At 40.9% G+C, this 27,031-nt stretch overlaps 2 protein-coding genes across 2 annotated transcripts; one reads left to right on the top strand and one right to left on the bottom strand.

The window, feature by feature from the left end:
* Positions 1 to 1,826: 1,826 nt before the first annotated feature.
* Positions 1,827 to 16,142, top strand: LOC135272239 (rho guanine nucleotide exchange factor 11-like). The gene is made up of 8 exons (XM_064370458.1): positions 1,827 to 1,876; positions 2,484 to 2,686; positions 5,006 to 5,104; positions 8,661 to 8,710; positions 9,536 to 9,593; positions 10,442 to 10,638; positions 11,793 to 11,864; positions 16,018 to 16,142. Exons 1-8 carry the CDS (start codon positions 1,827 to 1,829, stop codon positions 16,060 to 16,062), a joined length of 774 nt encoding a protein of 257 aa, XP_064226528.1. The 3' UTR covers positions 16,063 to 16,142.
* Positions 16,143 to 19,521: 3,379 nt separating this feature from the next.
* LOC135272206 (small proline-rich protein 2A-like) lies at positions 19,522 to 19,903 on the bottom strand. The gene has a single exon (XM_064370416.1). It carries the CDS (start codon positions 19,738 to 19,740, stop codon positions 19,522 to 19,524), a length of 219 nt encoding a protein of 72 aa, XP_064226486.1. The 5' UTR covers positions 19,741 to 19,903.
* Between the last annotated feature and the right edge of the window lie 7,128 nt (positions 19,904 to 27,031).

Genomic DNA, 27,031 nt, shown 5'->3' with positions numbered 1-27,031 from the left:
ACTTCCTGGAATGATGTAACTTCCCAGAATGATGCCAGTGCTGGCATTCCGTTTCCATAGTCACTGTCTTGTTGACATCTATGATCTCAACTGACTCTTCAGAGCTCTTGTTCACTGTCTATTTCAAAACTTGTTAGTGGCTCTACTCTGCTGGAAATTGCTTCAGTGGATTGTGAATACCTTGGAGCAGACTGGTTGTTTTGTAAGATTAATGTAAGCTCCCCATCTGGGAAACCTTGCTTAGCCCATTTCTGCTTACCTCTGACATAGATGCAAACAAATCCCGTCTGCTAGAGATCTCTAAGGATGGTGGGTTTACAGGATGTTTTTGTGATTTCAAAATTAAAGGCCAGAAGAGTCATACACTAGATAAATGTCAAAGCTTATAGTAAATGTCAAAATCAAATATACATAATGGTAATAATTCAGTTTTGGGTTAAGAGAGAGAAAAAATTTCCTCAAACTGATCCCAGGTTCTGAATTTTCCAGTGGGAAGGATCCTTGGGGAGGACAGTCAAGCGCAGGGACCAAGATTAGGAGTGAGCCCCTACTGTGTCAGGCACTGGGGATGCCCAGCAAGACCCTCTCTGCTTTCACAGACCATCCAGCTTTGCCTGTACAGCATTTTCAGTTGGGTATTTGAGCTGCGGGAAGGATAGATATCGGCAGCTGTGGAAAACATCAAACGGTGCTTCCACGGGCATCAGGCATTATCCTTCCTGTTAGATGCTGTGGCAAATGGCCTAGCTGAAGACAGATGACTGTTCCCCGACTTCAGTGGGGAGGTTCTAAAAGGTTTTAAGTGGCAAAATGACGTGGGCAAATTTGCCTGTTAGTAAGGTCATGACTGTGTTGTGGCCAGGTGCCTCCCCTGGGTCACTCTTGGCTCTGTTGTGGTTTTTCTTTAGAACCAACCATCTCTAGTGTGTCTTGTCTGGTTTATGTCGTGTTTTGTTTTTCTTTCTCTTTCTTCCTCCTGTCCTGCATCGCTCTCTCCTGGGCCCCGCGCTCTCTTCCTACTTGATGTCCTTCTCTCTCTGATCCAAAGGTCAGCCAGTAAAAAGCAGTCTCACCTGTCCAGGTAAGAGGGGTGCCACTGTCAGGGGGGACAAAGACCCCCTCCTTTATAAGATACTTGTACCCTCTCATGGTTCCAAACTTAAAAAGTACCAAAGAATATCACGAAAGCCTGCAGTTCCATTCCTGTGCCCTAGCCACCCACTTTCTCTCCTTAGAGACAGTCACGTTATATGTTTCCTTTGTATTTTTCCAGAGATATTTTAGACATTTTTGCATATGTAAATAAATATTTAAACATATATAAACACATGATTTTATTCTCCCTTTTACTCACTTTTTTTAACTGTCAAAAAAAAATTCTACATTTTGTTTATTTCACTCAGTAACATATCATGGAGATCATTCTCTATCGTGTATAAAGAGCCTCTTCATTCTTTTCTGTGACTGAGTTCTGTGTCATTGTATTACTGTACTTTATTTAACCAGTCACTCATTGTGAACATTTAGATTATTTCCAGTGTTTTGTCATCACTGGCAGTGCTTCCACGAGTAGCCTTCTGCTTAGTAATTTGCTCTAGGTAGGATAGGAATCGCCCCTTTCTGAGGGGCAGCAACTGTTGATTCAGGAACTTGCAACTTGTACACTCTTCCAAAAAGGAGTGCCACAGCAATTACTGAAATTTCTTCTATTCCTGGGAGGGTCCTAGTTAAAGGAGATCAAGCAGAGAAACCTTTGGTGATCTGTACCGTTTGGAGGTTTGGGGTCTTTCATAGTTTCTAAGCAAGGTGCTTCAGGCTGGCTGAATATGGGGTTGGAATACTACCACCAAACAGACCAGATTCCTGTTCCCCCATGGTACCCAAAGGATAAATGGAATTTTCAGAGGCTTGGACCATTGCTCTACCCTCTTTTCTAGAAAGTGTGCAAGCTGCCAGTTACCCAGCGGGCTTGTACTCATGCCCACTTACCCTCCTGGAGATCACTGTTACGGAGAGGTGGAACTTTGAGGGACAAAGAGGTGAAGCTAAATGGGGAGCTTGTCCCTGCTGCGCTCATGCAGGCCTCTGTATGTGTTTGACCCACCTCATCCTTCCCTCCAGTCTCCCCCTCCTGTGCAAATCATCGCCTAACACTAACTGGCTGTTTGGTTTTTCCTGTCTTTTCCTTGCATTCATTTTCTCTGCTGCTCCGTTCTGTTCCATCAGCCCCATTGCAGCCTGGTAAGACCCAACAAGCTTGTGTACGTGTGCACATCCCCTTCTTGCTATTCTCTCTTTGTCGCCTGACTCCAGGAAGGGTTATTTCCCTTCACAGCTTGCTGGGTATTAAAGAGATCATGCTTGCCCTGCCAGCCCAGGATGCCAGATAGGTGGTGTTGCCAGTGATGTACACATAGCTAATGTCCTGCCAGATTGGGTTACAGCGTGGGGGGGGGGTGGGTCTCTCATTATCCAAGACCCAGGGCCCCTTTCGACAGAGCCTTCATCTACTACAAGGATGGTCCCTTCATCTACTACAAGGATGGTCCCTCCCTGCCCAGCTCACTGACGTGCTTTTCTTACTCCTTCTCCAGGTTAAGAAGCCCGTCTCCTCTGGGAGATTCTGCACCTGAGTGCAGGTCCCCTTCCCACTATCGCCAGCCCTCGGATGCCTCTGAAACAACAGGTAACCTCCTTGGACATTAACACACAGACACAGCCAGGCATGCTGGCACATGCCTATCTTCCCAGCTACTTGGGAGGCTGATGGGAGGATCACTTGAGCCCAAGAGCTCTGGGCTGTAGTGTGCTATGCCAGTCAGATGTCTGTACTAAATTCAGCATCAGTATGATGACCTTCCAGGAGCAGGGGACTATGAGGTTGCCTAAGGAGACATGAACTGGCCCAGGTCAGAAATGGAGCAGGTCAAAACACCTACGCCAATCAGTAGTGGGATCACGCCTATGAATAGCCACTGTACTCCAGACTGGGCAACATAGTGATACTCCATCTGTTTTAAAAAAAATCACATGGCCGGTCATGGTGGCTCACACCTATGATCCCAGCACTTTGGGAGGCCAAGGCAGGCAGATCACTTGAGATCCGGAGACCAGCCTGGCCAACATGGTGAAACCCTGTCTCTACTAAAAACACAAAACTTAGCCAGGCGTGGTAGCACCTGCCTGTAGTCCCAGCTACTCAGGAGACTGAGGCAGGAGAACTGCTTGAACCCAGGAGCAGAGGTTGCAGTGAGCCGAGATCATGCCACTGCACTCCAGCCTGGTGACGGAGCAAGACTCTGTCTCAAAAAAAAAAAAAAAAAAGCACACGAATGCAGAGGTATACACTCATACAAACAGACCTGTGTACTCCAAATGTAAAGCAACTTAGTTTTTATGTTAAGCACATGATGTGTACTAGGTAACTAGGTATTGTATTAATGGGTTATATAGAAATTGCCTCCATACACCAACTGTAGAAGCTAGGTTTTATTATCTTTATTTTGCAAATCAGGAAGCTGAGGCACAGAGGTTAAGAAGTATGTGCAAGTTTACAAGCTTATTGGGGACAGAATCAGGACCTGAAACCAGTTCTGTTTTAACTCTAGAACCCACACTTTAGTCAGTACACGATACAATCACACATACCATACATATGCACAGTGTCTACTATACACTCACAGGAATGGAGACATTTGATAGTCAGAGCCTCTGTTTCTTTTAACTCTGTATTTAAAAAAAAAGGGGGGGTACAAGTCAAGGAGTAGAGGAAAGGCTTCCTAAAGAAAAAAGCCTGCTTTGAAGTACAAAATACAGAGCCCACTCAGTAGAGGGAGGGATCAGAAGAGAACAAAAACAAGTAGAGGCCAGTGCAGTGGCTCCCGCCTGTAATCCCAGCACTTTGGGAGGCCAAGGTGGGAGGATCACTTGGGCTCAGGAGTTTGAGACCATCCTGGGCAACACGGCAAAACCCTGTCTCTACCAAAAATACAAAAAATTAGCCAGGCATGGTAGCACGCACCTGTGATCTCAACATAGTTAGAACTGATCTCTACAAAAAAAAAAAAATTTTTTTTTAATTAGCCAGGTGAGGTGGCACGCACCTGTAGTCCCATAGCTACTTGGGAGGTTGAGTTGGGAGGATTACTTGAGCCCAGAAGATGGAGTCTGCAATGAGCTGAGATCACGCTTCTGCACTCCAGCTTGGGCTACAAGGCAAGACTCTGTCTATTAAAAAAAAAGGAAGGCAGAAGCTGTAAATGGCTTTTACGTTTTTTTTTTTTTAAGAAATAAAACAGTTATTATCATCTTTAATGATGTGAACCCCCAGAATATCTTTTTGAGCCCACATGACATGTATCCTTTTTTTTTGTCATGTATCCTTCCCTGGATTTGCCAGGAGACCATTCCTAAGTCACCTTGCATGAGTCATCCAGCTCTCTAAGAAGAGTCAAGCATTGCTGTACCACTTGCTGCATTCATTAGATGTCACTTGATATGTAACTTCTAGGTTCACTTGGGCTTCAATCCTGGGAGGCTCCTTACTGGTAACATTAGTCTGCAGGAGGATGGCTAGACTTGGCCCTGCCTCTTCTTTGCCCTTTCTTTGACCAGTCTCACCCAGACACACCAAAAGGCACAGACATGTACGTGAGGGACAAGCATTTTAGCACCTCAGAGAAAGGTAGTTTCTTATTTGGAATACAAAGTATACAAGTTTTGCCAACCACCGAAGGAGGCATGTCTACAGGTAGTTTCTATAGGTGGGCATGTCTACCTAGTTTCTACAGGTAGTTTCTTATTTGGAATACAAAGTATACAGGTTTTGCCAACCACCGAGGGAGGCATGCGGTAGTGTTCACACAGGAATAGTCTAGGGAATTTGGTTAGTGTGAAAAGGCTTCTTGAAGAAGACACGTAGTGGGGCTTCCCTGGGTTGGTCTTGGCATGTGTACACTAACCTTCCAAAGACACTGTATACTCAACCTTTCTCTCCACCTTCTAGGTCTTGTTCAATGCTGTGTCATTATCCAAAAGGACCAGCATGGCTTCGGCTTCACAGTCAGTGGGGATCGAAGTTTTCTGGTGCAGTCTGTGCGGCCTGGTAAGTGCTACATCTGTCCAGCCCACAGTGGACAGTTCTTGCAAAGCCACCATGTATGTGACAGTGCCACTGTACTTGGAGAACTTGTGCGTTCCTGTGGGGCATGAAGGAATTACTCTAGAACTGGCTCTCCATGGGTGCCTGGGGAAGCCTCTTCAATGCAAAGCCCCCGGGCAGAGTTTCTAGAGATTGCACCTCAAGCTTGCTTCCCTGGTTGGGAGGGGAAAAACCAGCAAAGTAGCTGTCAGGTCATCATCAGGCAGATGTCTGATTGCCGTCAAAGGGAGATCCTCATACTGGGTCACAAGATTCTGTGGCAGAATCCAAGGTCCCCTTTCTTCATATTTACCGCCACACTACCTGGCTAAGTACACAGATGGTCACTTTCTACAGAGGTTTATAACCTGAGACAGGCGCAATAGTCCAAATGATTACAGAGCACATTTGCTGATACAATTAACATTAAATAATAAATTACCAACAGATAAATGATATGTGCTGGACATGATATTGGGGGAAATGGTGTTTGGAAGTTTGAGTAGTTTGCGATTTGAGGTGTAGTCATTTTCCTTGTGATCGTTGGGGAAGCCCTCTTTAAAAAAAAAGGATTTCAGAAGTAGTTTGAAAGATGGAAATGAAAAGCAAATCGGCAGAATAGGAATTTGGTGGGAAGAGAGTAAAGAGTGAGTGGGCATCATAGCCAAATCCATCAAGTTACCAATTGTGTATAGAAGGGGTGCGAACAGTCAAAACTCTAGCATGTGCCAGCTAGTGGAACCATTGTTAGTGGTCCAGGCTGAGGAGGATAGTCAGAAAGACGGTGGGTGTGGAAGATTCCCTAAAGGGTAGAGAAGTGTCCCTAAAAGGAGTGAACTTCAGTGCAGTAAGTAGCATTGGGCCGGTGCCAGGGAGCATCCTAGGCTTGGCTTAGACGAGAGCACAAGGAAAGGATTGGGAGCAGGTTTCCCGTTAGAGATGTTGCAGAGGAGGAGGGAAAATATACTTGCATTGATTCTGGAGGAAGATTTGGGCTATGTTCACAGGAAAGGTGAAAAAAGAATTCCAAATTTGTGACCAAAATGAGATCTGTGGATCATATAAGGATATAAATAAGCATGGCTTCTTATGTTTGAGAGATTTGTTTTGCATATCCTGAGGTGAAGCTCTAAAAAGATAGTTTTATTCTTTGCTTTTCTTATTTCTCAGGGTTCCTGGACTGGGGTGAGACAGAGTTAGTAGAACTGCCAATACCTTGTACTTCTCCTCTGCAGCCTATCTGGTGCAGAAAATATGGGATCCCCTCCAGGGAAGTGTAGGTTCAGCTCTCCTTTACCTTCTTCCTTCTCTTAGGCTGAGCAGAGTCAGACCCAGAGAAGAAAGAAGGAAAAGATGGCTTACAAGGAGAATATGAGTTTGAGAGACTATGTGTGTGTGAGTGTGTGTGCATGCGTGCATGTGTGCGTGTGTGTGTTGGGGAGGAAAGCAGAAGAGACTTCATTCATTTGGATTGGCCTTGAAGTCACAAGAATAACAAAGCAGTAGTTATCTTTTCCAGATATATATTAGGTTTCTTTAATTCACTGTTTCTGAAAGTATAGTCTGTGTTCTGCCTGAATCAGAATCACCTATGCCCAAGATGATTGAAATCCTTTTTCTTGGGGCTGACCTTGGAAGCACTGAATTGCTTTCTGGCAAGAGGTCCATGAAACACACTTTTAAAAAATTCCTGCAGTGATTCTCATGCTTGCTGAAGTCTGAGAACTTCTGCTCAAGTTCCTTTACTCTGAAGAGTTTAGTTGCTATTTTTTTTAATCACTAAGTTATTAGAAGTCACCTCACATGTTTCATACATTCAGGCAAGACAGCTCTGTTCTCTTTAACATTAGTTTCTAAATGAATGTCTAAGCAGGAATTCCAAGCTATTTGCAAGTGTTCTTCCATAAATAGCACACTTTAGATGAGGGTAGTCTTGAGTCCCAGTATTGAAAAGCCAAATTGGAATGCAGTCATCACTGTATTTTTCTTTTCAGAGTAGAAACATTTAGATGGGCTTTGTGGGAGTTTTGTTTTGATCAGAGGAATGCAACTTACAGATTTAATGATCACACTGGGGCAAATGTACAATATGTAATTTTTATGCTTCTCATTAACTTGTTTTGGCTTTAATGTTTTTTGTTCTTCCTGGATGTAAATTAAACTAGGACTATAAGTCATTTAAAACTATCTTGTGAGGCTGGGCATGGTGACACACGCCTGTAATCTCAGGACTTTGGGAGACTGAGACGGGATGATTGCTTGAGCTCAGAAATCCAAGACCAGCCTGGGCAATACGGTGAAAATATTTGTCTCTACAAAAAATACAAAAATTAGTCAGGTGTGGTGGCACATGCCTGTAGTCCCAGCTACTTCAGAGACCAAGGTGGGAGGATCACTTGAACCCAAGAGGTCAGGGCTGTGTGAGCCAAACTCACACCACTGCACTCCAGCCTTGGTGACAGAGTGAGACAGTATCTCAAAAAAAAGAAAAAAAAAAAAACCAAACAAACGATATTGTGATCAAAACCACTGTAGCCTCCAGTCAGATGACAAGTTGAAAAGGTGAAGAGCATGATCTTTTGAGCACCTCAGTCAGTCACCATCAGAAGCTCTTAATTTGGTTTATTTTAAAGGGAGAAACTGGGCTGAGTATGGAGGCTCATGCCTGCAATTCCAGCATTTTGGGAAGCTAAGGCAGGAGGATCACTTGAGCACAGGAGTTCAAGACCAACCTGGGCAACATAGTGAGACCTCATCTCTACAAGAAAAAAAAATTTTTTTTTAAATTAATTAACCAGGCATGGTGGCACACACCTGTAGTCCCATAGCTACTTGGGAGGTTGAGTTGGGAGGATCGCTTGAGAAGACCAAGTCTGCAGTGAGCTGAGATCATGCTTCCGCACTCCAGCTTGGGCTACGGGGCAAGACTCTGTCTGTTTTTAAAAAAAAAAAAAAAAAGGAAGGGAAAAACTGTAAATGGCTTTAGAAAGGTTTTTTTAAAAGCAAAGTTATTATCATTTTTAATGATGTGAACCCCCAGAATATTTTACAAAACCTCTCAGGACTTAGGACAGTCTTGTTTTAAGCCTTTTCTCCATATTTCCCTTAATAATTATTTTAACAATTCTGTTTCATACAGGAAACTCATTTTTCCCCCTGGATAATAAAAAATAACTCGATTTGACCTTGGAACGTATCCAGATACATTAGAATGAAGCACATGTGCTCTTCCCAGAGCCTGGCCCTGCCTGCCTCCTGCCTTGGCCTGCTATCAGAAGTCTAGCACCTTATCTAGGTGGAAGGAAGAGCAGGAGATGGGACCTTACATAGTTCACTCTAGCTTAAAAGTAGTTGTGTCTCTAAAGTGGAATAGGAAGTGCACCCAGCATTGGAGGTACTTAACACAGAGAAATAGGAGGAAATTTCAGAGGAGAGGTGATCTTGACAGGGACCTTGGTGTAGCTTCAGTGGCCTCTGGGAGAGGTTGTTGGGCTCTGCTGACCAGGCCTTCTCCTTACAGGAGGTGCAGCCATGAAGGCCGGTGTGAAGGAGGGCGACCGAATCATCAAAGTGAGTGACCCCAACATGCACTCCCAGTCCCAACTGTGGAGGCAGATGTGCAGGGCACCCTTGGCCTTGCCCCATCCTGCACACTTCCATCTTGATACCAACTGCCAGGCAGCCACTGAGTTAGGGGTGGTCCATGCGAGGGAGCACGGTGGTACAATGTGAGAGAGAGAGCAAGGAAGAAGATAGCTGTGGCCCTTCTTGACTCTGAAGCAACCAAGCTTTGAGAACAAGTTTTATTATTCTCATTTCATAACTGACCAAAATAAGATTAACTTATTTTGGTAGTAACTTGTGGAAGGACCCAAGACTTTGATTCTCAGGTTGATATTCTTTCCTTCATATAATGCCAACCTGGGGTCCTTGCCCATTCTGAACTACTATAACCTGCCCTGGTTGTTCAGGCCTTTCTTTGACAGAATGATGTTCAGAACCAGCCTGGGCAGCATAGTGGGGAAGCATTGAGGAAATCCAGATGCAGAGGCTGCTTAGTCCTCTGTGAGGAGGAAGCACACTGGGGCAGTGGACATTCACATGTGTGTGAGACAAATGGTCGGAAAAGTGTATACCAAAACTAAGTGAATGAATGAACAAATTAAGGAATGAAGACGCAGGTCTTATCCCTGAAAATTACAGGCTAGCTGGAGAGACAGAACAAATAGCAGATATGAACAGAACAAATTCATAGTGTGACTTGAGTAAACAAGTGACCAGAGGAGGCTAAAGAGCACTGGAAAATGGCTTCCTGAAGAAGTGGTGTTTTGAACTTACAGAAGGATGCCCTAGCTGTTCATCACCATTACTCAAAATTGTTTGTCCCTCCAACAGGTCAACGGCACCATGGTGACCAATAGCTCACACCTGGAAGTGGTAAAGCTGATCCAATGTGAGTTGGAGAGAGGTGACAGCTAACGTAGGGGAGCAGATGGGCTGGGAGGGAGGAAAGGGCAGGCCTGCCATCCCAGGAGGTTTCCTTTGTAGATGTGTGAGGCAGCTGAAGTCGCGTCTTTAATCTTAACATGGAGTGATCCGCTTAAATGACCACAATTCCCTATTATTTCAAGTGGAGACACTATTAGGCTGTCATGAGACGACTTATGTTTACCCACACCCATCTTTGCCACTCCTGTTTAGACCACATCCTACTGAGACCAGGTCTCCCTCAAATACCTTCCAATTCCCTCTCCCATTCATGGACATTCATACTCATTTGTTTTCTAGTTGGCAGGGAAAAGCAACCGTAATCTGTTTGTAGCCAGGAAGGCTCAACAAGTTGAGTCTGCCCAAATATTCAAATATAAGCAACAAATGTTGAAGAAAGAATTTAAGAATGTGGGAAGTTTGGGGAGGGCAGAGGGCTGGAATCTGAGTGCCTGGTCTGTGCCATGTGGGCAATATGCCCAGAGTGTGACACTGGCTACTTTAGTGAGATAAAGGGGGAAACAAGGGGCTGCTGAGGCAGCCCGTGGGGTGTGTTCCCAGATATTTATGAGTGGAGTTCTAGCTGAGGTCTGTGCATGAAGGAAGGGCAGGAAGTGGTACTTGGGTCCATGCAGGGCATGAAGGCAGGGATTAAAGAATGGGTGGGGCATTAAAAGTGAGGAGAACTTAATCTACAGAATTATAAGCTTAATGACAGGACAAGGGAGAACAGTCCCCCTGACCCCCCCACCACCGTACGTGGACTGTCTGTCCAGAACAGCACTCCTGGAGCAAGTCTCTGTCTCCCTCTAGCTGGTGCCTCTGTCAAACTCACCCTCCTGGGCTCTTCACCTTCATCTGTGGGCATCCCTGGATTTCAGCAGGACCCATTCCCAGCAGGAGCTCCCCGAATCACCCCAGCGATCCCCCCACTACCACCTCCTCCACCTCTACCACCTCCTCCACCTCTACCACCTCCACAATGCATCACAGGACCCAGACCTCTGCAGGTAATGATCCTTCCGGTTCTGTTTCCTCTCCCTAATGTCCTGTTGAAGAGCTCCGCATTGGGGAGGAAAGCAGGTTAAATCCATTGGGGCTGTGGTAAGCAGAGCAAGACAAAAGACATATGGAAGACGATTGAAAGAGTTCAACAAAAACCAGGGCTGCATAGTAACAGTTGTTCCCTGCCTCAGTGTCCTCCTTCCATGGAAATGCATATGTGGTTTTATCACCCAGCAACATTGGGTGTTTCCTAAATGTGTGGAAGACTCTAAGGGCACTCTCCAAAAGTACTCCTCATCGGAGAGAGGGTGCACACTTCCGGCAGGGACAGAATGCATCTGTTCAAGACTGTTGCCAGCCAGTGTTAACCAGGGTATGGTATAAAGTCAAGGTGTAGGGGAAAGGCTTCCTAGAGAAAAGCCTGCTTCAAGGTGCAAAATACAGAGCCCACTCAGTAGAGGGAGGGATCAGAAAAGGACAAAAACAAGTAGAGGCCAGTGCAGTGGTTCACGCCTGTAATCCCAGCACTTTGGGAGGCCGAGGTGGGAGGATCACTTGGGCTCAGGAGTCTGAGACCAGCCTGGGCAACATGGCAAAACGCTGTGTCTACCAAAAATACAAAAAATTAGCTAGGCATGGTGGCACGCACCTGTGGTCCCAGGTACTCAGGAGGCTGAGGTAGGAGGGTTGTTTGAGCCAGAAGGCAGAGGTTGCAGTGAGTCATGATTGTGCCACTGCACTCTAGCCTGGGTGACAGAGGGAGACCCCATCTCAAAGAAGAAACAAAACAAATAAGTAGAAAGGGAGCTCTAGAAGCAAGGAAGGAACGCCTATGTGAAGAGTTGAAAGAGGACAAGATGCAGACAGGTAGAGGGAACAGGATTTTTCAGTTGGAATGAAGACTAAACCCACAAGTCTTGGGAGACTTTAGGGAGCAACTTGATGCCAAAGGTGATTAGAGCCAAGGTTTCTAGAAGTTCAGGAATAAACTCAAAATAAGATGTGTGTTTACTGCATTCCAGCAAGGTACTGAATAAAACATACTTATGATTCAGGCTCTACTCTCGTAGCTTTCCTTGCCCAAGAATCAGCAGATAGAAGAGAGTTAAGCTATTGAGTTCATCCCTAACTCTTATACTGTCATATTTTCCATCTCTAGGGTCCCAAAGATAAAAAACATGCCACCCAGATCCTCAGAAATATGCTGAGGCGGAAAGGAAAAGAATTACAGGTAAGACCACTGCCAGTGGTAGGCTGGCCATTGCCTGAGTGAAATAATACTTTCTCAGAGCAGCCTGCCAACGTGCACAACTTCATTTACAGGCAATATCCCATCACAGTAAAACCGCAAAAAATGAAACTTCCGGACCACTAAAGAATTACCATTGGCCGGTAGAATTTATTAAAGCGGAACTTTACTAGTAGAATGAATAGGATTCTCCATGTGTAATAGGTTAGGATAGTGAATATGTAGACCAAAAAAAAAGTCAATGGAGTTTTATCTGGGACATTTCCAAGGAAAGGAAGGGAAAGAGAGAAGAAAGGAAGGGGCAGGTGAGTCCTGGGCCAGCCTGATAGAGGTGGGGAGCACTTGGATGAAGGATGAAGAGAGTTTTCAGGCCTAGAAGTGATGTGCACAGAGAACAGTAAGTAGATTAATTTGCTGGAGTAGAATAACCAGATTCCTATTACAGCCATACATGTAAGTGCCGCCATATACAGAACATGGTTGGCCAGGCGTGATGGCTCACACCTGTAATCCAGCACTTTAGGAGGCTGAGGTGGGCAAATCACAAGATCAAGAGATCAAGACCATCCTGGCCAACATGGTGAAATCCCGTATCTACTAAAAATACAAAAATTAGCCGGTCGTGGTGGTGCATGCCTGTAGGCCCAGCTACTTGGGAGGCTGAGGCAGGAGAATCACTTGAACCCAGGAGGTGAAGGTTTTAGGGAGCCGAGGTTGCACCACTGCACTCCACCCTGGCAACAGAGTGAGACTCTGTTTCAAAAAAAAAAAAATTGTTTTATTTTCTAGGCTACATAGAAATGGAAAAGATTCTGGTTCTTCCCCTCAGCATGTTTAAAATCTAATGGAGGAAATTTAAATTACAGTAGGAGAGAGAGTGGGAGGAACAAAGAGCTTACAATAAGAGAACAAAGGAGAGCACAATTAAGTAATAATGGGAAATATGGGGAAGGGCTTCCCAGAGTGGATAATATTTCAGCTGGGCCTTGAAGAGCAGTACTTGAGTAGGCAAAAGAGATGGGGGAGGGAATGCTAGTGAAAAGACAGCATAGGTCAGAGACACAAAGATATAAAAATACATGTATTTATTTCACAAGCACTGAGTTCTTGCTGTATGCTAGGTACTGAGTGTGTGTTGGGGCAGTAGGTGGGAGTAATGTCAGGGGTGGGCATTGGAATGGTTACAAAGATAAACAAGAAGTGAACCTCTCCTTTAATGAGTTAGTGATTCCATAGGATATGGATGGATGAATGAAGATATACTATATTATGATAAGTGCTGATATTTACATATTGGCAAATGTCAGGGTAATCAAGCCAGTATGGTACTGGTTCAAGGACAGACCTATAGATCAATGGAATAGAATTCAGATTCTGGAAATTAACCCATACATCTGTGGTCAACTGATTTTCAACACAGGTGCCAAGACAATTCAATGGAGAAAAAATAGTCTTTTGAACAAATGAGGCAGGGACAAATGGATATCCACATACAGTTAATGAACTTGGACTCTTACCTCACACGGTAAACAAAATTTAACTCAAAATGGACAAAGACTTAAATATAAAAGCCAAAAGTATTTTTAAAAACTATAAAACTCTTAGAAAAAATTTTCGATAGCAGTAAATCTTCATGACTTTGGATTGGGCAGTGGTTTCTTAGATGGACACCAAAAGCTAACCAAAAAAAAAAAAAAAAAAAAAAAAAAAAGATTAGTTGGATTTCATCAAAATTTAAAACTTTTGGTTGTCAAAGGATGCTATTAAGAAAGTAAAGGTGGGCCGGGCTCGGTGGCTCGAGCCTGTAATCCCAGTACTTTGGGAGGCCTAGGCGGGTAGATCATGAGGTCAAGAGATCGAGACCATCCTGGTCAACGTGGTGAAACCCCATCTCTACTCATACAAAAAATTAGCTGGGCATGGGGGCGCATGCCTGTAATCCCAGCTACTCAGGAGGCTGAGGCAGGAGAATTGTCTGAACCCAGGAGGCGGAGGTTGCGGTGAGCCGAGATCGCGCCATTGCACTCCAGCCTGGGTAACAAGAGCAAAACTCCGTCTCAAAAAAAAAAAAAAAAGAAATTGGTCATAAACTCTTTCCCAAGACCAGTGTCTAGAATGGTGTTTCCTAGGTTTTTTCTAGGATTCTTATATTTTGAGGACTTACATTTAAATCTTTAATCCATCTTGAGTTAATTTTTCAGATGGTGAAAGATAGAGGTTCAGTTTCATTCTTCTGCACATGGCTAGCCAGTTATCCCAGCACCGTTTATTTAATAGAGAGTTATTTCCCCATTGCTCATTTTTGTTGATGTTGTCAACAATTAGATGGCTGTAGGTGTGCAGCTTTATTTCTGGGTTCTCTATTCTGTTTCATTCATCTCTGTGTCTGTTTTTGTACCAGTACCATCCTGTTTTGGTTACTATAGCTTTATAGAATAGCTTAAAGGCAAGTAATGTGATTCCTTGTTCTTTTTGTTTAGGATTGCTTTAGCTATTTGAATTCTCTTTTGGTTTCATATGAATTTTAGAATAGGTGTTTCTAATTCAGTGAAAAATAGCATTCATAGTTTGAAAGGAATGATGTTGAATCTGTTGATTGCTTTGGGCAGTATGGCCATTTAACAATGTACAAAATCAGTAACATTTGTATACATCAATGATGTTCAAGCTGAGAGTCAAATCAAAAACAGAATCCCATTTACAATGGCCACACACACACACACAAAAATAACTAGGAATACATATAATCAAGGAGGTGAAAGGAAGAATATAAAACATCTCTACAGGGAGAACTGTAAAACACTGCTGAAAGAAATCATAGATAACACAAACAAATGAAAAAATTTCATGTTCATGGATTGGAAGAATGCAGTTCACTTTCTAACCAAGTGTCATTTAAGGCTCTTGAAAAGCTGTTTTGCTTCATTTCATTTTATTTTCAGATCCTGCTTGTGGTTACTTTGGAAACATGATTCCTCAAAAATTTAGTGGATTTCTAATCTGTTTGCTTCTGGCCAGTTCTATATGCTAGTAACTATACTCACATTTCTTTCACAGATGAAATTCTTGTACTTCCTTTTTCCATGTCTTCTTCCTTTACCATGGCTCCTTTGACATTATTTGGAAAAATAAACTCAGGTGGGATGACATCAAAACTTAATCTAATCTTACCTGCAAACCTGGGTTTTGATGGACTTTTGTCTCTCAAAATCACTCTGGATTTTATCTCTTCAGATTTTTGGTTTCCTTCTATTCTCTTGCATTTATGTTTACAAAAGAGCCCATTTTCTTTGTTTTTAAAATACCTTTATTGACACAGAATTTACATACTACAAAATTCACCCTTTTGAAGTGTATATTCAATAGTCCTTCATACATTCACAGTTCATGCAATTATCAACACTATCTAATTTCAGAACCCTTTAATCACTCCTCCAAATAACTCCATACTGATGAGTTGTTAATCCTCATTCCCCTGCCCCTAGACCCCTAGAAACCACTACTCTACATTCCGTTTCTAGAAATTTGCCTATTCTTGACATTTCATATAAATAGCATTAAACAATATGTGGTCCTTTGTATCTGACTTCTTTAACTTAGCATAATATTTTATTTTATTCATTTATTTATTTTTTATTTTTATTTTTATTTTACTTTAAGTGCATACTATATCTGGCATTTCTCCCCATGTTAACCCTCCCCACCCTCCCCACCCCCTCTCTCCCTTCCCTGGCTGCCCCTCCAACTGCCCCCAGTGTGTGATGCTCCTCTCCCTGAGTCCACATGTTATCATTGTTCAACACCCACCTATGAGTGAGAACCTGTGCTGCTTGGTTTTCTATTCTTGTGTCAGTTTGCTAAGAATGATGGTTTCCAGATTCATCCAAGTCCCTACAAAGGTCACAAACTCATCGTCTTTTATGGCTGTGTAGTATTCCATGGTGTATATGTGCCACATATTCCCTGTCCAGTCTATCATTGATGGACATTTGGGTTGGTTCCAAGTCTTTGCTATTGTAAACAGTGCTGCAATGAACATTCGTGTGCATGTGTCCTTATAGTAGAATGATTTATAATCATTTGTATATATACCCAGTAATGGGATTGCTGGGTCAAATGGAATTTCTATTTCTAGGTCCTTGAGGAATCACCACACTGTCTTCCACAACGGTTGAACTAATTTACGCTCCCACCAACAGTGTAAAAGTGTTCCTATTTCTCCACATCCTCTCTAGCATCTGTTATCTCCAGATTTTTTAATGATCGCCATTCTAACTGGCGTGAGATGGTATCTCAGTGTAGTTCTGATTTGCATTTCTCTAATGACCAGTGACGATGAGCATTTTTTCATATGTTTGTTGGCCTCATGTATGTCTTCTTTTGTAAAGTGTCTGTTCATATCCTTTGCCCACTTTTGAATGGGCTTGTTTGTTTTTTCTTGTAAATCTGTTTTAGTTCTTTGTAGATTCTGGATATCAGCCCTTTGTCAGATGGGTAGATTGCAAAAATTTTTTCCCATTCTATTGGTTGCCAATTCACTCTAATGACTGTTTCTTTTGCTGTGCAGAAGCTGTGGAGTTTGATTAGGTCCCATTTGTCTATTTTGGCTTTTGTTGCCAATGCTTTTGGTGTTTTGGTCATGAAGTCCTTGCCTATGCCTATGTCCTGAATGGTTTTGCCTAGATATTCTTCTGGGTTTTTATGCTGTTAGGTCTTATGTTTAAGTCTTTAATCCATCTGGAGTTAATTTTAGTGTAAGGTGTCAGGAAGGGGTCCAGTTTCTGCTTTCTGCACATGGCTAGCCAGTTTTCCCAACACCATTTATTAAACAGGGAATCCTTTCCCCATTGCTTTTGTCAGGTTTGTCAAAGATCAGATGGTTGTAGATGTATGGTGTTGCCTCCGAGGCCTCTGTTCTGTTCCATTGGTTTATATTTCTGTTTCGGTAACAGTGCCATGCTGTTTTGATTACCGTAGACTTGTAGTATAGTTTGAAGTCCGATGGTGTGATGCCTCCAGCTTTGTTCCTTTTGCTTAGAATTGACTTGGCTATGCGGGCTCTCTTTTGGTTCCATATGAAGTTTAAGGTGGTTTTTTCCAGTTCTGTGAAGAAGGTCATTGGTAGCTTGATGGGGATAGCGTTGAATCTGTAAATTACTTCGGGCAGTATGGCCATTTTCACAATATCGATTCTCATTTACTCTTTTCCCATACTGGGGAGTCTCTCTTGGCTCCCAGCCTATCATCGGCAAGCAGGCTGCCTAATTTCTTTCTTCTTCCTTTCTTTGTTTTAGTATTTCTTATCATTTTCCTGCTGAATTCCAGTGTCTGCTCTGGATCATCTATTTGAAGTATCATTATCTACTCTTATTTTGGTTATTCTTAGTAATGGAAGTAAGTATAATATACCTTAAGTTAGCCACCTTGAAGCCTCCCTCTTTTAGCACTTTGACTATATCATTTCGGTCTCTCCTGGCCTGCATGGTTTTTGGTGAAAAATCTGCTAATAGTCAAATTATGGGATTTCCTTATATGTGACTTGATGCTTTTCTCTTCCTGCTTTTAGGATTCTCTCTGTGTCTTTGACTTTTGCAGTTTGGTTATTATATGATTTGGAGAGGACAGCTCTGGTTTGAATCAGTTGGGGAATCTTGAAATTCCTGGGTCTGATATCCATATATCTCTCAAGACTTGGGAAGTTTTCAGCTATTGTTTTGCTAAATAAGCGTTTTGTGCCATTCACTATCTCTTCATCCCCTGGAATTTTTATAATGTGAATATTTGTTCACTTAATGGTGTCCCATAAGTCCCATAGACTTTCTTCACTCTTTTCTAATTTTTTTCCTTTAACTGGAAAAAAATTAAAATGATGCTTTCAAAAAACTTACCTTCAAGTTCTGAAATTCCTTCATCTGCTTGATTTAGTCTGTTGGATGTCCTACATTTCTGTGCTCCGCATGGGTTTCACCACTTCTGTGCTTTATCCCAGTGCTCTCCTTTAGACACTGTAATCCAAATGTAGTTGGTTATTTGTTGTTTTGGTTTGTTTTTGTGAGGGTGGTGGGAGAACTGGGCATCTCTAGTCATCCATCTTGCTGATATCATTGTTCTCTTGTTAATTTTATTTCTAAATGTTTTATTGTTTTTGGTTCTATTGTAAAAACTGTAAATGTAAAGCCCAAAACTATGGGGGGAAAAAAACCCTAGAAGGAAATCTAGGCAATACCATTCAGGATATAGTCTTCAGCAAAGATTTCATGACAAAAACATCAAAAGCAATTGCAACAAAAGAAAAAATGGACAAATTAGATCTAATTAAACTAAGGAGCTTCTGCACAGCAAAAGAAACTCATTAGAGTGAACAGACAACCTAAAGAATGGGAGGAAATTTTTGCTGTCTATCTATCTGACAAAGATCTAATAGCCAGAATCTGCAAGAAACTTAAAGAAATTTACAAGAAAAAACAAACAACTCTATTAAAAGTGGGCAAAGGACATCAACAGACAGTTGCCAAAAGAAGACATTTATACAGCCAACAAACATAAAAAAAGCAGCACAGATGCAGAACCCACAGATACAGAGAGCTGACCTAAGAAATTCTTACACACACACACACACACACACACAAACACACACACTTAGAACTTAGAGACAAATTCAGCGAGATTACAGGATACAAGATCAATATGCAAAAATCAATTGTATTTCTATGCACAAATAAAACAATTTTTTTAGTTTAGACATGTTAAGTACACTGATATTATTATGCGATGTATCTCTAGAACATTTTTATCTTGCAAAAGTAAAACTCAATGCACACGAAACAACTGCCCATTTTCTCCTTTGCTCATTGTAGTTTTGATTTGAATTTCTCTGATGATGTACTGCTGCTAATAGACTACTATAAAATGAGTAGTAATGATGTGTCAGCTGAATTCCTGATACTAATTCCATTTTATGCCTAAGATAAATTTGTGATATAAATATTATTTTCCACAGTTTGCAATAAAGAGATGAAAATTCTGATTGAATTGTTCCTCAAATCAATCAAAAACTAATTAAGGAAAAATAAAGGGGTTTAAAATGATATGAAAATAATCGTTGATATGGCCCAAAATTCAGATAACAATAATTGTGAGATCCTGCCTATGGATGAAAGAAAGATGGAAAGAAACCCAAATAATTGTATAATATTGCTAATAAAGCAGATTCAAAATGAAGCAAAAGATTCATTCACAAATATATATGCAAAGATGATTTATTCAGGGAGTGAAAGAAAAGTGACAATTGCACAGGTGGGAGAAGCTCATGCCCAGGTGACAGACAGACACAGAAAACATCAACAGAATTCTCTGATGGTTCCCAGGGAGAGAGCTGCTGCTCTTTCTTCCAAAGCTGTGAGAGCTGGCACAGCTGAGGACTTCCTTTTCTCAGCTCCACCTGGACAGTGGCAGTATGGCAGCCTCAAAAAGGAAACATTTTGCTGTCAGGGATCATCACAGGCAGATCACAGGCAAAGGGGAAAGAAGCTCCCTGTGTAAGCACGGTAGGCTTTGATAAGAAGATGCAGGTGAAGCTGTGGAACAAGATGAGCCAATTATCCTCATCATTTCATGATCCTGATGAATCCCGAAGCTGTTACTTGCTCTTGGGTGGATACTTCTGCTGGCAGGGGGGAGAAGGTGGCACAGGAGGACATTTCTGCTGGCACTGCTGAGGTGGGCAGGGCTCTGGACACTTTGGTGGTGGGCAGGGCTCAGGGCACTTCGGGGGTGGACATGGCTCTGGGCACTTTGGCATGGGGCACATAGGAGGTGGCTGGCAGGGCTGCTTACACTGCTGCTGTTGGTAAGACATCCTGCTGGAGTCTCAGAATCTGAAAGAAATGATATGACAGTGTTCACAGGAAGGGGTTCCTATAGAGAGAGAAGCCAAAGCTTATGTAACACCATGGGATATTATTTCTCCAGTCTCCAAAAATTTATTTAAAGTCTTATCTGCCTTTTAATGACTCCCTCATTTCTCTCTTCCACTTTAGCAGATTAATTGCTTCATTGGCCCTGGGAAATCCTGTGTTTTCTCATACAATTTTTCCAAAGAAAGTATCTCTGCAGTAATGAACCAAGCATGTTATCTCTGTGAAAATTACACCTTCAGGAAAGGCAGTGACACGTTCAGATACCATGGGCAATCTCACACGCCGTTTCTACCACCATTATCTGTTGTAAAGTTCCAGTGGGTTGACTTGAGCACAGAACAAAGGGCTGTTTGGGATGGATTGCAGGCTCTTCCGCCTATTAAGTCACAAACATTTGAAAAGAACACCAAGAAAACATGAGGAAAAAAATACTTTGTTCTTTCTTCTTCTCCAAATCAAAGCTTTCCTATTCATTTCTCTGTCCTTATAGACACCTAAGTGTATACAAGAAACAAGCTAAAATAGCATATCATTGTACTCTAATTCTAAATTTCCATCTACTAAGTAGCATCAAACCCATGGTCACAGAATTGGATCAACCAAACTTGCTGATAACCGATTAAATTCAACATTTCAGGGCACAAAGAACAGAGGAACTCAAGGAAGCAGACTCACTAGGTTCTCCAAAGCAGATCGATGCTCGAGTACCCGGAGTTTAGGAGTCTCACAGCAGGGAATATCTTTATAGGGCCTGCTACCCCACCCACTGGGAAGTGGAACTGCCTAAAACTGGGCTGGTCCAGCAATGTCCCAACTAAAATGCAAATGTATCCTTAGCTGGCATGACAGGGATTCTCAAACTAGGAAATATCCTGTTCTGGGATCTCCCCACTGAGTTAAGTGCTCCTGACTCACAGAGGACCTGCCTTAGCTCTCAGTTTCAGTGACTTACGTTAGAGAGAAAATTGGGGGATTCTCTAACTGCTTGTCAAGGGCGCTCTTGATTAGGAGCAGTTATCCCTTCCTATCTTAACTCCCCTGAATCCTAAAACTTCCCACCCTGATCCACTTTAGCTGAATGCCGTATTGCTGTACGTGAACCCAATTCTGCGTCTACTTTCCTTGTACAATTGGCCAATGTGCTAGAAGGAAGGAGAGACCTAACAAAGGCCTGAACTGGGCCTGGCATTTTCTTTGCTAAGTTCCATGATGACAGGCAGGTCACATCAACTCCCTGGGATTACACACAGGGGAGAAAAATGCTTACCTCTGGGTTTGCAAGCTGATCACATGTGCTATCCGCTGACCCTGTTCAAGACAGAAATTTACCACCTTTCTGTCATAAAAACCCAGATTTTTACCTATATTCCTTTCCTCTTTGAAGCTGTCTTCTACACCACAAGTGCCTCCTGGGAGGCACTTGCATCCCAGGACAGATTCCAGAGTGAGATCTAGTCTCCCCAGCACATTTGCTACTTGCTGCCATCAAAGATGTGAACTACAGCCTTTTTATTTATAAAAGGTAGTGGAGAGAAGGAAACTGAAGTTACAAGCATTCACTCAAAATCTATGCATGGAACCATGTCTATATGGTTCCCTGTGAAAATCCTATAGAGAACAAGATGCATAGACTCACATTATCATATGTAAATAGTTAGAAGTAGGTTTGCAGAGTGAGGAAAGTCGGAGCGCTTGAAGTCTGAAATCAGGGGGAAAATACAAATGAAGGGTAGTCTAATATGTATTATTTCTATTTCCAAACAGGTTTTAGATGTTTCTCAGTGCTTTTTAATTTGTTTGCATGTTCTTCTTTTGTCTTTTCCATAAACCTTCCAGTCCCACAAATTGCTAGATTATCAACTCACACCCCAATGTATACCTCTCATCTGTCTATTTTGGTACATACTGTTCACTCAACACATATGTTGTCAATGCATTTAGTGCATTTAGAAACAAATTTTCAAAATTGTTCTTTCACGTGTTTCTTAAACTCTTCCTGCAATCAGTGAGGCTTTCTAAATATTGTATATTTAACCTTTAAAGTGATGTTACTGGAGCTTCCTTATCTGGACCATTAATCAGGAAGCTTTCCAAGAAAAGTGGTTTTATAAGTGAATAAGAAGAGAGGAGAATGAGGACGAGGAAAGACTCAGAATCACTGGAGAAGTCAACAGCTGTGCTCCAGAAAAGGCAGGCGTGCTGAATCCACCCAGCATCACATCCCTCAGTTAAGCAGGTTAGGTTCCCAGAACAGCTGTTGATCCTGTCAGTAAGGAAGGGCTTGGCCAAGATCATCACCAGCCAGAACATTACAAAAATAGAGCCATTATGTCAGCACCATGAAGCCAGGTGTTTACAAATGATGTTCTCACAAAATGCTTCCTATAGACTATTGTACGTGGCAAGCATTTCACTGGGCCAAGTAAAGGTCCCTTATGCAATAGGTCCCCTACTACCACCCGAGAGCCTCACATCACATCTAAAACATAAATCCATAGAGAAATGTCTGATGTCTGCCATGCAAAATTGAAGAATTTGCTGCCAAATGAGATCACTGTGTGACATAATACAATTGGGTCACACCCTGAGACTCCCCTTCTGAGGACACCCCACTCAAACATGCTGCTTATCACGGCAGTGCAGGCACCAGAGTGGCAGCAGCCCTAGTGCACCCAGGATCTCAACCAGGGTCACTTTACGAGTTGAGGTGGTGAACTTGAAACTCACAGTTCCACACAGATGATCTACATGAAGAACAGCCACCACATGAAGAGAGGCAGCTAACAGGCACAGTTTCCCCAAGTTAAGGCATCCAGGCCCTCAGACAGGGAGCCCAGCATATTTCACACACACGCACACACACACACACACCAGGGGCCTTATTTATCTATCATCTATCTTCATGTCTAAAGAGCTTAGCTTTATATTCCTTAAGAGTCTGATAGCATTAGGTTTGTTCCTATTACTTCTACTTCCTAATTTTCTAGGGGATCATTAAGTATGAATTATTAGTACCTAAAAATGACAGGAAAGAACAAAAACTTTTATTTGGTCTAATACTTGATTTAACATGTTATCTCACATTTTACTATGATACTTTCCACTAAACAAAGCAGTGCTGGAAAATGAAGATTTAAAATTAAATATGTTTTAAAAATTAAGAAACAGGAATCATGGTAAAATATTCTTTTTATGTTCCAAGAAATGGTAACTGTGAGTCCCCACACATATCTGCCTTCTGCTTTCATCTCTGAATGGAAGGCTTAGTCTCCATTGTCTTTCCATAATTTGATGAATCAGGTAGAATATGGGAGAACTCTGAAGATAATTAAGAGGATATTTTGGAAGATTACTTAACATTTTAAAACATTCAAATTCTACTAAAAACTTATGTAAGCCATGATGATATTTTCATTAACATATATTTATTTAATGTTAGGTAATATATAAAACAACATATTAAATGTGATTATATTTGACTGGTATAATTAGAGATGATGTTTATTTTCTTGTTTTACTTTTCAAAATATTCTCCAAATGTTACCTTTATTGAGTAAGTAATCTTAAAATTCTACTTTGAAAAGCCATCAACAGACAAGCCTGTCTATTGCTTAATTAGTGAGATAACAGTCTTCCTTCTTTTCAGTATTTTTGGCCAGACACTAAAGGTGGGGCTGGATGTAAGTAGTTTTTTTTATTGTTATGGCTCTACATTTGATCACATCCCTTCTAAAATCTGTCTTGAAGAAAACTCCAACAATAATCCCCATCCTCATAGCATTGACATATACACGCAGAAGCCACAGACACCCCACAGCCATATGTATCTATGAAACAATTCACCAGAATTGGGAGATCATACCATAGTAAAAAGAAATCAGGAATGAGTTTCTCCACTAACCAAGAGCCAGGTGGATAGAAAGCATAAATTGGCCATAATATGATGAAATTGGAAGAAATGGATAATTAGTAGGACAGGCGGTAAGGATACTAGAACATAGTGATAATATAGTACCTGCCACTAAACTGTCATGAGAAAACAATTAAATCAGAGACTGCATATAAGGTACTTAGCACAGGCTACAGATAGTACTCAAAATACTAACGTAACACGTTGTTAATAAAAGAGATAGAAGCAAAATATTGAGTTCGTTTATGGTTCAGAAAGTTATTTGCTTCAACTTTAAGACTTTTTATATTATCTTTATTTTAACTGTGTGCCACAGTTTTTAGGAGAAAGCAAATGCAAATATATGATTTGAATGAAGTGTGCAGAAACAGTAAGATGGGATGATTTTGACACTTATCCTATGTGATGAAAATGAGAGTTAATCTAAGCAGAAATTTACAGCAAAGGATAGAAACCAGATACTTCAATTGTTCCTTGTTGTTTGGACTCTCTAAGACTTTCCTCTGAATTCAGTTTATATAAGAAAATAAGTCTAAATACAATAAATAGCAATATGTCAATTTGTTCATGTGTACAATAAATAGTATTTATATACATTTAGCATTCTATGTGAAAAATATATATAAAGTTACCTCCAATTTAGTTTGCTGTTGGTGTGGTTAGCTGTGTAGGACAATTGAAAACTGCTCATTTAAATATCACATTCCTTCTGGTGGGAAATAACCTAAATTTTAGGATAAATCCTTATAAGAAACTGACTAGCTCATTAGCACTAACCTTCCCAAAGTGAATAGACCCTATATATTCTACTTTTATTTTCTGTATATATTAGATCAGTGTATTTAAGAGCATAATTTCAAGAGCTATTAGTAATATAAAGTACTCCTGTATGCTCAGTGTCAATGAGATTAAGAAGGATAAGTGGTAAATGATGGAATGAATCAGATACTTCTCCTTGTAAAAATCTTTTCAAGATAGTGAATGTGCATAAGTTATGGTCTCCCTCCAAAAAAGTCAAAAAGGAAAACAAAGAAACACAGACAAAATTGTGAAAAAATTTGGAGAGGAAAAAACTGTTTGAACTCTAACATATAAGACAAGAGATCCGAATTCTACTGGAAGTATTAGAAAGGCTACATAAACCAGAAACGTTATGAGAAAAGTGAAAACCAATTCACAATCTTAAAGAGATAAACATAATTTTATGCTATGATTCAGCAAAAGCACATTCAAAAATTGATCTAACAAATTTCAAGCTGCATTCAAATGATTATAGCAGCTTTATTCATAATCTCCAAGATCTGTCATCTACCAAGATGCCCTTTAATAATTACATTGATAAACTGTGGTGCATCACATCCAAGCAAGCACTGGAATACTATGCAGTGATAACATGGAATGACCTATCAAGACTCATGAGGACATGGCTGAATTTTAAATGCAAATTGATAAGTTAAAAAAAAAAGTCAGTCTCAAAGACTATAACCTGTATGGTTCCATTTATACAAATTCTGAAAAGTGTAAAATTACACATACAAAAAGCACAACAAACTCCCAGTTAAATGAATTCAATGACACCCACACTGAAATACATTATAATTAAACTATCAAAAGAGAGACTATTGAAAGCAGCAAGAGGGAAGTGAATCATCATATCTAAGGGATCCTTAACAAATAGTTGACCAAATTCTTACCAAAAGTCTCAGCAAGAGGGAAGTGAATCATCATATCTAAGGGATCCTTAACAAATAGTTGACCAAATTCTTACCAAAAGTCTCAGCAAGAGGGAAGTGAATCATCATATCTAAGAGATCCTTAACAAATAGTTGACCAAATTCTTACCAAAAGTCTTTAGGATCAGGAGGCAGTGGGATGATATATTGAAAATAAAGAAAACCTAGAATTCTTTCAACCTAGAATTCTACAGCTGGAAAAATTGTCCTTAAAAATGAGGGCAAAATTATGACATTCTTGGAAATCAAAACTTAAGGCAGTTCATTGCCCCTAGATTTTCTGTATGAGAAGTGATAAAGAGAGCCTCTGACAGTCAAAAAATGCTAGAGAGAAACTTGAAACTGTATGAGAATACAAAAATCTCTGATAAATGTACACAGGTACATAAAAGACAGCATTATTGTAATTTTATCTTGTAACTCCATTTTTTGTTTTCTACAAGATTTAGATTGCAAATGTATACAAAATAATTGCAAATCCATGTTAGTGAACACGCAATGTGTAAAGATGTAATTTGTGAACTAAACATAAAAAGAAGATAGGATTGTACAACTTCTCTCTCTCTCTCTTTTTTTTTTCTTTGAGACAGAGTCTCACTCCATCACCCAGGCTGGAATGCAGTGGCATGATCTTGGCTCACTGCAACCCTGCTTCCTGGTTTCAAGTAATTCTCGTGCCTCAGAAATTACAGGCAGACGCGTGCCACCACACCCAGCTAATTTTTGTATTTTTAGTAGAGACAGGGTTTCACCATGTCAGCCAGGCTGCGTATAAGTCAACTTTTCAATGCGATTGGAGTTAAATGGTTGTTAATTCAAATTAGATTAATATAACTTTAGGATAGTATGTATAATCCCCATTGAAACCACAAAAAAATATTTTTGAGTACACGCAAAAGACAAAACGCAATAAATTAGTTTTACCACCAAAAAATCAAATAAACAGAAATCAGACTGTATTGAAAGACAAACAATATACAGAAAACAGTAAATCCAGAAAGACCAGAGGTGGATACACTAACATTAGACACAATTAACTTTGAGAACTGTTATAAAAGACTACAAAGGACATGTATATTGTTAAAGAGATTTATTCATCAGGAAATTATAGAAGTTATAAACATACATTTACTAAACATCAGAACTCCAAAATATACAAAGATAAAGTGAGAGAAATTAAAAGAAGAAATTGATAGGTGTATAATAAATGCTAAAAACTCGAATACTTCACTCTCAAAAATGGCTAAAATAACAGAATTTTAAAAAAATAGAGGACTTAAATATATAAGCCAATTGGACCAAACAGACAAATATAGAACACTCCACCCAAAAGGAGCAGAATACACCTTAAAGTTTTCTCAAGAGAACATGGAAGAACACTCTCCAGGATAGGCCACATATTAGGCTAGAAAACAAGTTAATATATTTTCAAAGACTAAAATCATACAAAGTACTTTCCCAATCACAATAGAATAAAACTGAAAACTTATACAAATGGGATCTAATTAAACTTAAGAGCTTCTGTACAGCAAAAGAAACAATCATTAGAGTGAACCAGCAACCAACAGAACGGGAAAAGAGTTTTTT

The sequence above is a fragment of the Aotus nancymaae genome, unplaced genomic scaffold, assembly GCF_030222135.1.
Source record: "Aotus nancymaae isolate 86718 unplaced genomic scaffold, 86718_ANA_hifiasm-v0.15.2.pri h1tg000108l, whole genome shotgun sequence".
Classification (NCBI taxonomy): Eukaryota; Metazoa; Chordata; class Mammalia; order Primates; family Aotidae; genus Aotus; species Aotus nancymaae.
The sequence above is the reverse complement of the archived record's forward strand: the minus strand, read 5'-3'. Positions and strand labels throughout refer to the sequence as shown.

Excerpts from the sequence above, each read along its gene's own strand:
- LOC135272239 (XM_064370458.1), top strand. The coding sequence starts at position 1,827 with ATGGGGTTGGAATACTACCACCAAACAGACCAGATTCCTGTTCCCCCA. Across the intron at positions 2,687-5,005 it reads GGATGCCTCTGAAACAACAG|GTCTTGTTCAATGCTGTGTC; the intron begins GTAACCTCCTTG and ends TCCACCTTCTAG. Across the intron at positions 11,865-16,017 it reads GGAAAGGAAAAGAATTACAG|GTCCTTGAGGAATCACCACA; the intron begins GTAAGACCACTG and ends TTCTATTTCTAG.
- LOC135272206 (XM_064370416.1), bottom strand. The coding sequence starts at position 19,740 with ATGTCTTACCAACAGCAGCAGTGTAAGCAGCCCTGCCAGCCACCTCCT.